This window comes from Ammodytes marinus, assembly GCF_949987685.1.
Source record: "Ammodytes marinus genome assembly, chromosome: 14".
In the NCBI taxonomy this organism is placed as follows: domain Eukaryota; kingdom Metazoa; phylum Chordata; class Actinopteri; order Uranoscopiformes; family Ammodytidae; genus Ammodytes; species Ammodytes marinus.
The window spans coordinates 18018845-18032835 of NC_137218.1; the positions used below are offsets into that span (position 1 = coordinate 18018845).

The 13991-nt window shown below is 43.5% G+C and overlaps 2 protein-coding genes across 7 annotated transcripts in view; both read left to right on the top strand.

Annotated features, from left to right (window-relative positions):
* The first annotated feature begins 214 nt into the window (after positions 1-214).
* h2ax (H2A.X variant histone) lies at positions 215-869 on the top strand. Its single transcript, XM_080040348.1, has one exon. The coding sequence runs from the start codon at positions 306-308 to the stop codon at positions 732-734; it is 429 nt and encodes a 142-aa protein (XP_079896474.1). The 5' UTR covers positions 215-305; the 3' UTR covers positions 735-869.
* Positions 870-3042: 2173 nt separating this feature from the next.
* Positions 3043-13991, top strand: part of phldb1a (pleckstrin homology-like domain, family B, member 1a) — a 29767-nt gene continuing 18818 nt past the window's right edge. For 5 of the 6 annotated variants that reach the window (XM_080040515.1, XM_080040519.1, XM_080040520.1 and 2 more), the window contains exons 1-6: positions 6182-6299; positions 8391-8489; positions 9088-9211; positions 10198-10368; positions 11607-11732; positions 12915-13966. In XM_080040515.1, coding sequence (XP_079896641.1) covers positions 6267-6299; positions 8391-8489; positions 9088-9211; positions 10198-10368; positions 11607-11732; positions 12915-13966 — 1605 coding nt within the window. In that variant the 5' untranslated portion in view covers positions 6182-6266. Of the gene's footprint in view, positions 3180-6181; positions 6300-8390; positions 8490-9087; positions 9212-10197; positions 10369-11606; positions 11733-12914; positions 13967-13991 lie in introns of those variants that run through there. The other variant, XM_080040517.1, reaches the window with a different exon arrangement.

Here is a 13991-nt window from a genome sequence, read left to right on the forward strand (position 1 = left end):
TTCCATGTGACCCAATCACAACGAGTAAGGGAAACAACAACCAATCGTCTTTGTTTCCTTCTGTAGAGTCCACCGTGATTGGTCTGACGGTAAGAGGTTACACCAATAGTCACTAACTTCCTGTTCCCTTTAACCTCTTGAAACCAATCATATCTGGCTATCATCATTCCATGAGCCAATGGCGTCTTAGGGCGGGACAAAGCTGGGGTTTATATCCAGGTTGTGTGGCAGTGACTTCCTCAACGCTCGAAAATCTACCGTTGTGGTATTTTGTGTAAGACAAACAAATTCGAAAACAACTGAACATGTCTGGGAGAGGCAAAACTGGAGCCAAGGCCCGCGCTAAGGCCAAGACCCGCAGCTCCCGTGCCGGTCTGCAGTTCCCTGTCGGCCGTGTCCACCGTCTTCTCCGCAAGGGTAACTACGCTGAGAGGGTCGGCGCTGGAGCCCCCGTGTACCTGGCCGCAGTACTGGAGTACCTCACCGCTGAGATCCTGGAGCTGGCTGGCAACGCCGCCCGTGACAACAAGAAGTCCCGTATCATCCCTCGCCACCTCCAGTTGGCCGTCCGTAACGACGAGGAGCTGAACAAACTGCTCGGCGGTGTGACCATTGCCCAGGGCGGTGTCCTGCCCAACATCCAGGCCGTCCTGCTGCCTAAGAAGACCGGCCAGTCTGCCCCTAGTACCGGCAAGGCGGGAAAGAAGGCCTCCTCTCAATCCCAAGAGTATTAGCTTGTTGGCTAATAACTTTCAACCCAACGGCCCTTTTAAGGGCCACCCACTTCGCTTTGAAAGAGCAACTTTAGTTTATCGCTGTCGTTCACTTTTTGTATTACTTTTAATTTAATAAAGGCTTGTTTTGATAAAGTGGTCATCACCTTTCATTGCCCAGTTGGGCCGCTGAAGCTAATTAGATTGCCATAGATTAGCCAATGAGGGGTGTGTGTGTGTCCAAACTTTTCAAATGTGGCTCGTTGAACAAGGATGGCCACATGTGATTTCAGCAGGCTTTTACAGGTCTAAGGGGAAACATGGCTCCTGCTGATGTGCACGATAGGGTTTAGCAACAGAACCTGCCACACGACATGCAGGTTATGTAGGCTAGATAATGAAGATTATTTCTGACATGATTTTGCAGTCCTTGTACAAGCTTGGTGTTAACCTTAACTCGCTCAGTTTTCATTCAAATCAAACCACCAAAGTATCCAATACATGGTATCAGACCCATTTAGCTTAAAGTAGTCAAATATGTGATACAAATCTTTAACAAACATATGCCCCTATTCAATAAGTTTAAGTGCACCTAGCTACAGCTAATGCAGCCATATCCAACATTGCTTTAGTTTTTTAAAACGTCAAACTAAATAGGAGAAACACCATTATGTTGACGCAACACCTAAAATGATCTAAACGAGATCTGAACATAGCCTTCATTTAGTTAGATATATTTCAGAGCTGGTGTTTTCTCTGCACCATTTTAAGTTGCTGTACTTAACCTATTTTGTAGGGTGAGTCGTTGGAACACAACCACAACAATGAGATATTAAGCAGCTGTCTAGTCAAATTTCTCTGTATAGAGTTGTTTGCGTCTTTGTGGTTACCGCGTGCATGGCACACTACTGGTTCTTTCTGGGTGATGCTCCCAGGTGTTTCCTTGACATGTGAAAAACAACAGTAGCCTATTTACTACGCCCCGGTGCAGTGACTTGTGATCACAACACATGAGTCCATTGTGAATTAACTTTGCCTTTTTAATCCTCAGTAACACAGTCTACAATTTTTAATTCAATTGTGTTAAATCAAAAATATATGTATATATTTTTTTAGAAAAAGAAGGGATGGTACATGATAAAAAAGTATGATTATTCTACATTAATTACAATTTTTGTGTAATGCACATAGAATATATGAAAGTTTCACTTTTTGAATTACATTTCAGAAAAAAAAACCATTAGTATTCTTATTTATTGAGATGCACCTGTAGTTCCTGCAAAATGCCTCCTTTATTCGCTCTAGTTTTTGATGATGGTGCATTTCCCTGACATTGCCACCAGGGGTCAACTGTGTCATGTCTGAAAATCTGGGATATGCGTGTTGATGTCCACGTGTGTTTTCCATTTAATAATAACAATTGAAGCCACTGCAGATATTTTTTCAAAAGTTATTTAACTCATCTCATGCACCATCATCATTACTAAGAGATGATTGATAAGAGTATGTCCTGCTGAAAATTACTTGGAGAATTCACCAGTAACAATATGGTTAAATAATAAAAAAAAAAAAAAGTGAAATATCTATCTATCATCCCAGCAGTCACAATATGTATGGGCTTTATAAAAGATGTGGGCATTTTCTGTCAAACTGTGGTGTGGATTACTCAGTATACATCTCAGACGTGCTGCTTAAAGTCACCCATAACTTCACCACAGGAGGAGAGAGCGCAGATATTTTTTGTCTGCTTTGGCTGTTTTATTGGTGGCAATAGCAGCATGACGCACTGAGTTTGAACTGAGCCCAGGACAGGCTGAACCAATTACTCTAGACTTGACAACGTGTCCAACACCCCACAGCCAGGCTAAAAATTCCAGCCTGGGAGGAGGAAAAACTTAAATGTCCATTGGATGTGATAACTATAATTTCCTGATTGGCACTCTGCCAAAGGCTCTAAAATCTATCAGCGCTGCTCTTCTCAGCTGTTTGCAACAGAGCAAAGTCACACAAACACAGTGAAATACCTTTTGTACCTCAGTTTACCTTTTTCTTTGGTAGCACATCTGTTTATGTAATTGCAGAAAGGAATGGGGAAAAAAGTTAGTATCTAAAGTTAGCTCAAGTATGCTGAAGGAAAATAGTTTTCAGGTTACCAGAGACCTAGAGAACACATCTGCCTTGTGACAATCTCAGAGCAATGCAAGGATACAGAGTAGATATGAAGTCAAAATGAATGAGGGAAAAAAGGAATGATGAGTGGGAGACAAAAAGTGCAGGAAAGAGGGCTGTACCGGGCAGAGAGATGTATGTGGATGCACTGAGTGTTTCACAGCAGTGAAGGACACTGACAGCGTATTTCCATCCTTCAGAGGAGAACCAGGGAGACTCTTCTCATGCCGTGAGATGTGTTTTTATTCTTTGGACTGAATCATTCCACAGACAAGAGGATGGTCCCTGCCAGCTCTGGTAATGAGAAACACAAATATTTTCTCAAATGTGTGTGCTTGTGTGTGTGTGTGTGTGTGTGTGTGTGTGTGTGTGTGTGTGTGTGTGTGTGTGTGTGTGTGTGTGTGTGTGTGTGTGTGTGTGTTTTTGTTGCAATGAAAACAAGTGCAGAGGAGAAGATATTGGGGCTAGCGTGGCAGTTTACAATCACAGTTTTCAGCCTAGCAGGACCACCCTACTCACTCTTCACTGTGTGAGAGATAGTTTACATACTTTCATTATCAATTTTGTAAAGACTTATTATTGTCTTTGAGTGGGGCCTATAAAAACCCATATCTTAATATTACAGAGCAGGTGGAAATCATCTGGTTTTTAGAGGAGAAATGCAGCTGCCTCTGTGAATGGGCACTTTTATGTACGTGTGTGAGATCAAGCTGCCCTCGGGGCTTACGCATTATGTAATTTGGTAGAATTACAGGCTGATGAAGTATTTTCTCCTGACATTGTGAGGTTCACTTGTGGCGGAGTGAGTATATTTTTTACTTTAAAGTGCCTGCCCAAATTCAAATGTGTTGTAGTTGTGTGTGTGTGTGTGTGTGTGTGTGTGTGTGTGACAGGGGGAAACAGGTAAGATATTATACTTCATGATAACGACTTTTTTACCTCCTGTTTGCGTCGTCTTGAGCACGTTGATGCTATGAGGGACACGTGGACAGATGTTACAAAGGAAACAGCACATCTGTTTGGTGGGAGACTCGAAAGGAAAGGGCACTGGGAATATCAGCAACTTCCTGTTGTTGTTCTGTCTCATGCATTCTGGTTTTGTGGCTTACCCGAGAAGCACTTGGCTGATCACATGATGTGAACTAGTGCTTTCTGCAGTGCGATGATTGTTGCAATATATATGAGAATGTGGGTGTTGTATCAAGCAGAGCAAATCAGGAGATTATAACGGGCATTCGTGTTCATTTGTTATAACTGGATACAGTCGGTTTTCCGACTGTGTTTCAAAAAATGAGACACCCTGTTCACCACCATGCCCCGCTGCTTTCTTGGTATTTGCTGTAAATGATGATACAATCTGCATAACTGGGATTCTTTTTTCTCCCGAGTCAAGTCTCTCATGCATGCATCTCATGTTGCGTTTGGGCTCAGGTCAAGGTTTTAGGGCAAAGGTCATGTTTTGGCCCTTCATGCAAAGCAGGACCTTGAGAGGAAGAGCTGACTTGGTTCAGCGCAAGGATGTCGCTGCTCTCCGAGCGTGTCCTGCTTTGACATTTTTTTTTATACCTGACTGCACTTCAGCATTCCTCTACCTGTGTACTGTTGTGTCACGTCCATAGCATCCACACATCTGCTCCACAAGTCAGGTTATAGACAGCACAGAACACTGTATCCAACGAGCCCAAAGACTGTCCAACCTGAACCTCACACTATATCCTCCAGTAGTCTTGAACTTTTATCATCCTCCCACAGCGCTCATAACCTGTTTGAATGCTGAGGCGTATTTACAGCCGTTTCAGGGAAATAAATTAGCATGAAGTTAAAGTATTGGCTAGCAATCGACAGCAGACGTCAAACAGCAAACAGACGTTTATATATTGATCATGAATCCATCTGGATCAAGACCAATGTGTTTAAAAACTCCTAGGCAAAAAATGAGGCCCGACAAGTCTGGATACTTTTAGCAGATTGAAACAATACTAAACTTAAGTTAAAGCGTTTGTGGTTTTGCAACTTTGGACCAATTCCTTAAAAACAACAAGGAATATCACTCAAAGAAGAGATTCATTCTTTCCATGGACAGAACGGGGGCAGACTTTATGCAACAAAGATGTCTCAAACAAAATTATTTTCAAACTTCTGTGTTAATAATCTTATAAGTCAATATCTTTATAATAATGCTACTTGGTAAAACGTGGTAAAAAGCTGCACAACCTTAGCTGTGTAGGTGCTCCTTTTAATTACATAACGTTGTGACACACCCAGAAAGAATGGTTGAACATTACACTTTTGTAATCTAGATATTAGCGTGGACACAGTCTCGTCGTGTGTCACCATATTTATCCTAGCTAGTGACTGATCAGGATTCATAATCCCTATTTAAAGGACATTCGGCAACTTTTCACCCCCGCATCATCACTGCAGGCCAAGTCCATCATGGTTTCTTAGCTGCCTCTGTTTTGTTTGTTATTATTATTTTCCTTAGTGACTCATTCGCTTCATTTCCTCCATCTCCTCACTTGCCCCGGACCATGGGAAAAAACCTTGAGAGATCAATAGTGGAGTGTTTCTCCCACTCTCTCGCTCTCTCTCTCTCTCGCTCTGTCTGTCTCTAGGCCAGATTGTTCCTGTGGGACTTGTGATAAGATGGCTCACATGTGTTGGTTGGCTTCCTGTCCATCCTATCTTCGCCGATGTATCAAGCTGCACAGTGAACGCATTACAATCCACCGTTATTTTAATCGTATGATGAATTGTTATTCAACGGTTTTTCCAGAGTGGAAATACCCCTCTCTGTAATTCTTACATCAGCGGCACAGCCAGGGCTCAGAGCAGGAAGTGCAGAGCCACGAGACCTTTTCCATCTCCTATACGCCTACATTATTATTATACATTCTATTTCCTCCCGGGGTCAGACTAACACCTACTAATCAATAGACAAAAGCTGAGGAGACTCGTAAGCACTGCAGGGCTTGGTTCATCATCTGGTGTGTGGTCCATCTGATCTTTCAATCAGTGGGAAATGCTGTAGGAGTGAATACTTCTCAGGGACTCTCAGAGGAGGATCTGAACGTAGACCCAACACCATTCTTAATACAAGGAGTTTTGAAATTGGAGTTGACGTTTTTGACTAGTGTCTCTATTAGTAAGGGGCATGTTTCGGAGGGCATGTCCAAGTGCCGGGTCCCCCTCTGCTGCTGCTGCTACATGTCTGGGATGTAACTCTGCACCGGGATGGGCAGGAGAAAGGGGTTGGGAGGAGGGAAATAGCAACAGGATCTCAGAGAGTGAGTGAATGAAAAAAAAAAGCCAAGAGCACAAGACATAAACAACAATGTGCACTCTGCTGCTCTGTGGATTTACAAACTTCAGACAAACTAATGGATGCAGCTGGTGTCTGGTCTCTGTAGAGAAATGGTAAGAGTGTGCATGGCTCCCGGTGAACTATGTCAACTGGCTGACTGTGTTAGCCAACACTCCTCTTTGTGAATACTTTCCTGTCTATATTTCTACGCGCTTAGTTATTTTATCTATCAGTTTAGACGTCAAATGTTCTGTGCCTTCCCTCCGTTGTGTCAGCGTTCGCTCTGGGGCAGAAATCATTTCTCTTTTTAAGAGTAGCAGCACCAGACTGTGTGGCTGGCTGGTGTCTATTTTCAGAAGCTTGTGGCAACTCTGAAGGACATAACTGCTCCCCATAATCACAGGTTACAGTGGAAGGGCCTGCATTTGCAAGCTCTAAGAACTATTCTCCGGCCTGGGTGTGTACATTAAATGGCCGGGTGCTTGTGGGAGCAGGAACACACATGTGCGTGTGTGTACGTGTGTGAGTCAGATAGCAAGAGACACATTACACTGCCCTGTGTCTGTGTGTGTGTGTGTGTGTGTGTGTGTGGCTGAAAGAGGGCCAGTGTTGACAGGCAGTGGGCTGACAGCAGAGGCGTGAGGGCTCCAGTGTCAGTGCTGAAACAGAGGGGACGTTTTGTTCTCCGTGTCACCGGGGTCCTCTGAGAACTCACACACTGGACGTGATTGTCAGATATGTGTGGTTTCACCCGGCGGCTTCGTGTGGAGTGACATCAGGCGCAGATAGAACGCCCCTGTTGTCTCGGGCCTGCTGGGCTAAACTTGGAGCGCAGCAGCTGTGGATGATTTTTTAAATTTTTAATTTGGCAAATTCTTCAAGAATTGTAATCAGTGATCAGTGAGGTCAGCATGCCATGGAGCGTCATCCAAATCAGGTGTTTCTTTTTGATGATGCAACAGTCATGTGTTGCTGTGGGAATTTGCTGAGGGGAGATGAAAGGACATAACCATGGAATGTACTGTATATAAAAGACATAACAGAACAAATGAGAAACAAGCCCGAAAATGAAGTGAATCAAATGAGTCTGCCTTCAAAATCTTCAACCTGTCTCCGCCCAGTTGAAAAGGATAAAGGGAGATTAGGGGATATCCTTCACCACCATCAAATCACAAACTGAAGGAATGTCTTTTGGAAAGGTGGTGTTCATCCCTAGAGTTTCCGAGACTCTTGGTCAAAAACCACTGAAGCTTTTGGAGGCTCAAGTTGGCCTAACCTTAATCACACACTTTATGGTGTTTAATACCTTAATTTGCCAACCATTTATTTATCAAAAGAAATGTGAACAGTCAAACAAGACACACTGTTGCTTTTAATTTGGTCCACGGTAGACAAAGCACACAGATAGCAGGTATAGTTGTGTCTATTTCAGCTTTTCTTGGAATGCTGAGCTGAAACTAAAGGGTTGCCAGGACAAACAATGCCACGTGGGTGTTAGTGGCAGACTTGGAGACCAGCTTTGAGCATAAAAAAATATGGTGAGTCATCTGGGCTGCTTACGTCTGATTGTCTGAGGGTCTGTCTGGTCCTCGCGGGTTGTTGTGTCCTCTCTCTTCTGATGTAAGCGCTGATGAGCAGACAGCTGGATCTAATCTGCAGCATCTGCCTGCAGACATGGAGTGTGTTGGTGAATGCTGCGTGCGAGTCACAGTGACTCACCGTGGCCCGAGGAAGCACAGTTAGCCTATGTGATCCCTGATGTGCAAGCCACCTGTAGAGCTTGTTAACACCAACTAAAACGTATACCTTAATGGTGTTATTCTCATAGTATACTTGGCTGCCGTCAACATGCTGGTGCAACAAAAAAAAAATCAGTAATCTCTATCAGATTGAGGAATAAATCAATGCCAGCTTCACCCTCTGGGTCATTTTGTCTAGCTGGTTCTGGAGAGACAATTACCCACTATAATAGTTTGGTCTTTGGTCACGTGGGCTTATAACTGGGGCACACGGTTTCTAAGGAAAGCACTGTTCCCATTGTAGTACAACTGTAGTAGCAGTATTCCCATTCATGCTCTCTGTCTCTCTCCCTCCCTCTCTCCCCTATCTCTCTCTCTCCCCTATGTGTGTGTCTCTCTCTCCCCTATCTCTCTCTCTCTCTCTCTCTCTCTCTCTCTCTCAATCTGTATCTGTGTTTGCTTAAGGATCTTCATGTGTCAGATAATTCTGACAGTCCCGGCGAGATGGAGCACATGCGGAGGAATAAAGTGGAACATGGGCGACAGACGCACCAGGTCTTACAGGTGAGGTCATTTCTTACCAGCGGAGTATAGTGACTATTTACAGCTGACGGGCTAAACCATGTGGAAATAACTTTATTACAATGATCACATGCTTAGAGTCAGTTTGTTACTCAAGCTCCATCCTTCTGTTATCCCTAACTTGTTGTAGTCTGAAACCACGTTAGTTGAGATTAAACCGTTTGGGTTGTACAGTACATGAGGCTATTTCGAGGGTAACAAAACATAGCTGTTGAACTTAACAAGCATTTGACAGCTACTGTATTTACAAGTAGGTTTAATGGAGGAGCACCACATGCTTGTAAACTGGGCTGGTCTTGACATTGTTCAAGTAGCCTCTATAACAGTGTTGTATCATCAGATACATTTTTTTGTTTTAATTTATCCAAATGTAAGAAAGAGACCTATTTCAGGATGATGAAATGTATATTGAATACATCTTATGTGACCTTATGCTGTTTATTTGCTCATACGTGTAGTTTTCACATTTTAAATTCAGTAGCCAAAACTTATGCCGACTCTATGAGTGTTAAGAATTTTAGGAGTGTAATTTAAACGTTTCAGGATGTAATGATATTTCATTCTGATTTTGTTTTGACAGAGCACTCCTTTAGACCTGATTGAGACAGGCAAGTCCCTGAAAGTCCAGGCAGAGCGACCCCACCTGGTTAGTTTGGGAAGTGGACGCTTGAGCACAGCCATCACTTTGCTACCACTGCAGGAAGGTAAAAGAAAAAAACCTTGTGTAGTTCTGAGCTTATGTTTGTGTGTGAGTGTGATAGTTGGGCTGTTGGATGCGAAATAAACAGTGTTTGAACGGAAAAACTTGAACGGATGCGCTTTTTTATATGGTTGTCCGCCGGAAATATAACTGTTGGATGAAAAAGAAGTACTAATGAATTACTAAATTCTTCTGTAAATACCCAGAAAGGGAGGTGGTAGCAAGGTAGCGTTGCAATCTAGAACTTTCACCACTAGATGAAGCAAAAAAAATACAACTTTATTACACACTGTTCCTTTAAGGTGACTTTAACTGTAAGAGGAGCTAAAAGATCAGGAGATGTTTTTTAACTAACAAGGTAAACTACAGTTTTAAAGCCCTGACATCTCTGTACTGTATACAGGATATACAGGTTATGTTATTGTCAACATCTATAGTCAAAATAGGCCAGTTGTTCGTTAATTAGCAAGCAGCACAACTTGTCATGAGTTATGAATTGACAAAAACTGATGACACATAGCTTCTAACCATCTTATTGTTACTCATAGAGCACCACAGATGCAGTAACACCCTTGCCTTGCTCTGAGCCTCTAGTCCAAACCATAGAGGAAGAGAGGGAGTGACAGTAACGACACAGAAAAAAAGGCCCCTTTGAGCACCATTTTTTGCTATCACATAAGAATAAATAGTGTTTGTGTTGGGTTAAACCTCTTGCACTCAGGAAGCCACATTAATATAACTGATAATGAAATCTCAACACATTAAAATAGCAGATGTTTGTATCAATTTCCTCTGACAAGACATCTTTCATCTACCAGGCTAAGTGAGCTCATCTCTTGGGACTAACACCTGTTCCGCCCCACTTGGACTTGACCTCTGAGATGACACACGTCGCCTCTGGCTTTGAACCTAAGAATACTTTGCATGAATTCACAGGTCCCCATGGCCCTCTTGTAACTGACGCTGAGAAAATGTTTTCTCTTGTTGCAGGGAGAACCACGCTGGGCAGCGGGGGGACAGATATCCCTCTGCAGGGCCCAGGAATCACAGCTCAGCACTGCTACATTGAAAACAAGGCAGGCAGCATCACCTTGTACCCATGTGGAAACCAATGCTCCTCAGATGGCCTTCCCATCACCAAACCCTTTCGCCTGACACAAGGTAGCACCGTGTAGACTTAAATGACTGCCATAATGTTGCTGTTTTATCTTTCGTCTTCATATCAAATACATTATTAATTCTATATTGAATATCAAGTTATATCTGAGATTTGTAGTTTTAAATGAAATGTCTCAACAGTTTTTGGGTGGATTGCCATAAAATGTGGTTAACCTCAGGGTGAACTGTAAAACAACTTTGGTGACTCCTTATCAAAACTAAGATGGTGACCATGAAACAGTACACCTGCTCGACATCAGCATGCTCTAGCGTTGACATTGTTGAGCTTGTTAGCATTCTGATATTATCATTTAGCTCAAAGCATTAATAAGTCCACTTATATATCACATTGATGTACTCTCAGATGACCAGTTAAAATGGTAAGTGCAATGCAGTATTGAATACACGTCGAGGCAAGGTGGACAATAACAATGTCTGACTTCATAAAAAATCAAAACCGTCTAAACAGTCACATGTCCTTCCAGTAACTGGCATACATGCCATAAAAAAGGCATTACAGTCCCGCCCCCCTCATTCCCCCCTCCAAGGGATCCAAGCCAGCAGCTACACCAGAATGTCATTTGAAGCTGAGCCATCAGCCGGTGTGTGTGTGTGTGTGTGTGTGTGTCGGGCCAGCAGCTGCTGAACAAGAATACTTCAGGGTTTGCGCCATTCAACTATCATGAAATGCTGAATAAAACAAGCTGGGAATGGAGGAAACGGATTTGTTTGTATCAAAAGGAACAATGTTGCAGCCATATGGACCACTGACTCCACTCCCTGTGGCATATTCAAAACTGGAAACAATACTGTAGCGTGTGACTCTCATGGAATACTTTAGGCATTCTCCAAAACCACCGAAAATGCAGGCAAAGCCGAAGGAAATTATTTCACTCACTGGTTGATTACACGTAAGTTAAACTTGTCTGGTTTATTAATTTCAACACTCAATATACTCCCTGTTGTTGTTTTTGGGGGGGAGGACACTGCCATCACCAAAAAGGTTGGTAGTATGTGTGTTGATGTATTTGCCATGTCACCGTGTCACATTTTAGGATTCCAATTTCTTCTGTAATGCCAAACAACCACTGCCTTTCCTTTTATTCCACAACATATCAACATTTGGTTAAAATAAAGATCAGGGAAAAATCAGCCAACACTTTAAATTGTATTGATTATCTATCAGGAAAGTGTTTGCATACACAAAACACATACTCTGGTCCTGTCTTCTTTCCTGGCAGGGTGCATGCTGTGTTTTGGTCAGTCAGCCTATTTCCGCTTCAACCATCCTGAAGAGGCCCTGCGGATGAAGAGCATGCTGTCTGGTGCAAGCCAAGGACTGAGCACCACAAGAAGTCATCCTACTGGTAAGGACCCTGCCTTGGATAATCATACCACACCGTACATGCTCTGTGCATTCAGTTAGTAATAATAACTTATCGGGCACACACAGAAATAAGCTGGTCAGTGACAACTGTGTGTATGAAGGTTGCACAGTTCCTTCAGTGGCTATTCTGGGCAAAGCAAATGCTTTGAGCTGAAATATATTTAGGTCTCAGTCGGGTTCCTGACTACCTAAGTGTGAAAATCAAGAACTTACATGAGTTCCCAGGAAAAAAAATGCAGATCTGTTGCAGAGAATTAAGTGACTTTGGCCGCTGGGTAGAATGCCATATTGTGATCAAACTGTACATGATTAGACTACCCATCTTTTTGGTATCAAGAAACAGTTACTAAAAGTACATACAGTGTACCTGATACAGGACTTAGGATTTTCACATCAACATCACAATTTTTCTTGAAGTTTGACTGAAATAGTGATCATAATTCTGGATGCAGAAATAGCCTGTTCAGGACTAATTATCTGTGGCCTACATTGTGATCTAGTTCATTTCAATCTGTGTTTTCTGCTCAAGGTGTGACCCCATTGTGACACAAGATTGTTGTAATCTTTTTACACACTCAGTCAAGTTTTATTATTATGGCCCGCTTCTCTATGCTGATGATATTTAAAATCCATTCTCCTCTGACCTTATTGGTTTGGCTGGCAGTGCCTGAACAGTACATTAAGAGGCACCACACCCTGCCCAGTGCATATGGCCCACTCTCTCCTGACCAAGCCCTGATTTCATCAGCTCTGAATGAGGTACACGGCTGCAGCTTTTATATTTAGCAGCTCCAGATCCCTGTAGGATTAAAACACAACTGAAGAGCACAACATCCACACGGATGGGTTTGGTTCATACAAGACAACATGGGCTGAGTAACATTTATCACTATTTAAAGTGGGCCACTGAGACAGTTTATTTTAATGTGTGCGTGTGTGCAGCAACAACATGTTTAGGCATGTGTATTTTTCCTTCTATGGGATACCCGCTTTGTCAGGATTGACCTGAGGTGTTGTGGATGTCAGTGGGACAAAGATGACACAGGACACCCACCTCCCACTGTGTTTGTTTATGTGTGTTTTTACAACTGTCTCTTGAAGTGTCCTCTTCCTTAATTCAACAGGAATGCTCATGCACAAGTGTTTCTGTCTCCCAATGCAGAATCCAACTGTGTCCTGAACGGGAACCATAAACCATCTTTTCCGAGCAACGGTGACTCAAAAATCAACAACATATCAAAGAACCTCCAGGACTCTTTGGTACTTAAGACCTCGTCATCAGTAGGATCTGTTAAAAATCTAATTCAGCAGCCTTTTCCACCAAACATGCTCAATGGAAGAAACGGCTCCACGACAGAAGAGTCCATTTATGAAAACAGCAGCATCTATCTGGGCAAGAGCCTTGGCAACAAAGCCCCTCCAGTACCTGCCCGGTGCCCTATTACCAACAACAGTCCTGTCCCCCATCCACGGAGCTCACTCGGTACTAGCGGTGGTCAAAGGGCCCAGGAGAGTCCAAAGCTTCTCAGGAACGTGAGAGCAGAGGCCACGTCAGGGCATGGCACAGAAAACTCTATCCGAAATCACAAACCGTCCTCCGTCAAGTTTCCCCAAACGGCTCCATCCAGCCCTCTTGTAAGAGGTGCTTCCCTACAGAAGAGATCCCCCAGCCCTATGAGAGATCAGCACCTGTCTCACGTGGATGTCCCTCAAAGGCTCAGGACTTCAGAGCCAACAGGGTCCACCAGCCTCAGAGATCTTCCTCCTTCCAGCCCTCATATGTCCCGCACGGGCACTCCAGGATCGCAGGGCTTCACTGCTAAACCGGTCCCAGATAGCCCCCAGGGCCAACGCAAACTCACTACTTCAAAAGCAGAAGCCACGAGGGCACTATATGCCCAGAGTCCATCGCAGCTCTCTGGGCTGGAGAAGGAGCCTGGAGGCAGGCAGTTAAGGACTGGCCCGGGAAGTGCCATCATGTCAGGCCTGGGTTCTCTGTCTGGCCCATCTCCTCTTTCTAGCCCTCGTAGCCAAAGAAAGACCTCCTGCATGACTATGACAGGATCTTTCATCAAAGAACATAATTTTACAAAACCATACACCCGGGAACGCAAAAACAGCATCTCTGAGATCAATGACAATGAGGACGAGTTGCTGGAATATCACCGCTGGCAAAGAGAGGAGAGGCTGCGTGAGCAGGAAATGGAGAAACTGGTAAGTGATCAGCACTCATTTCAGT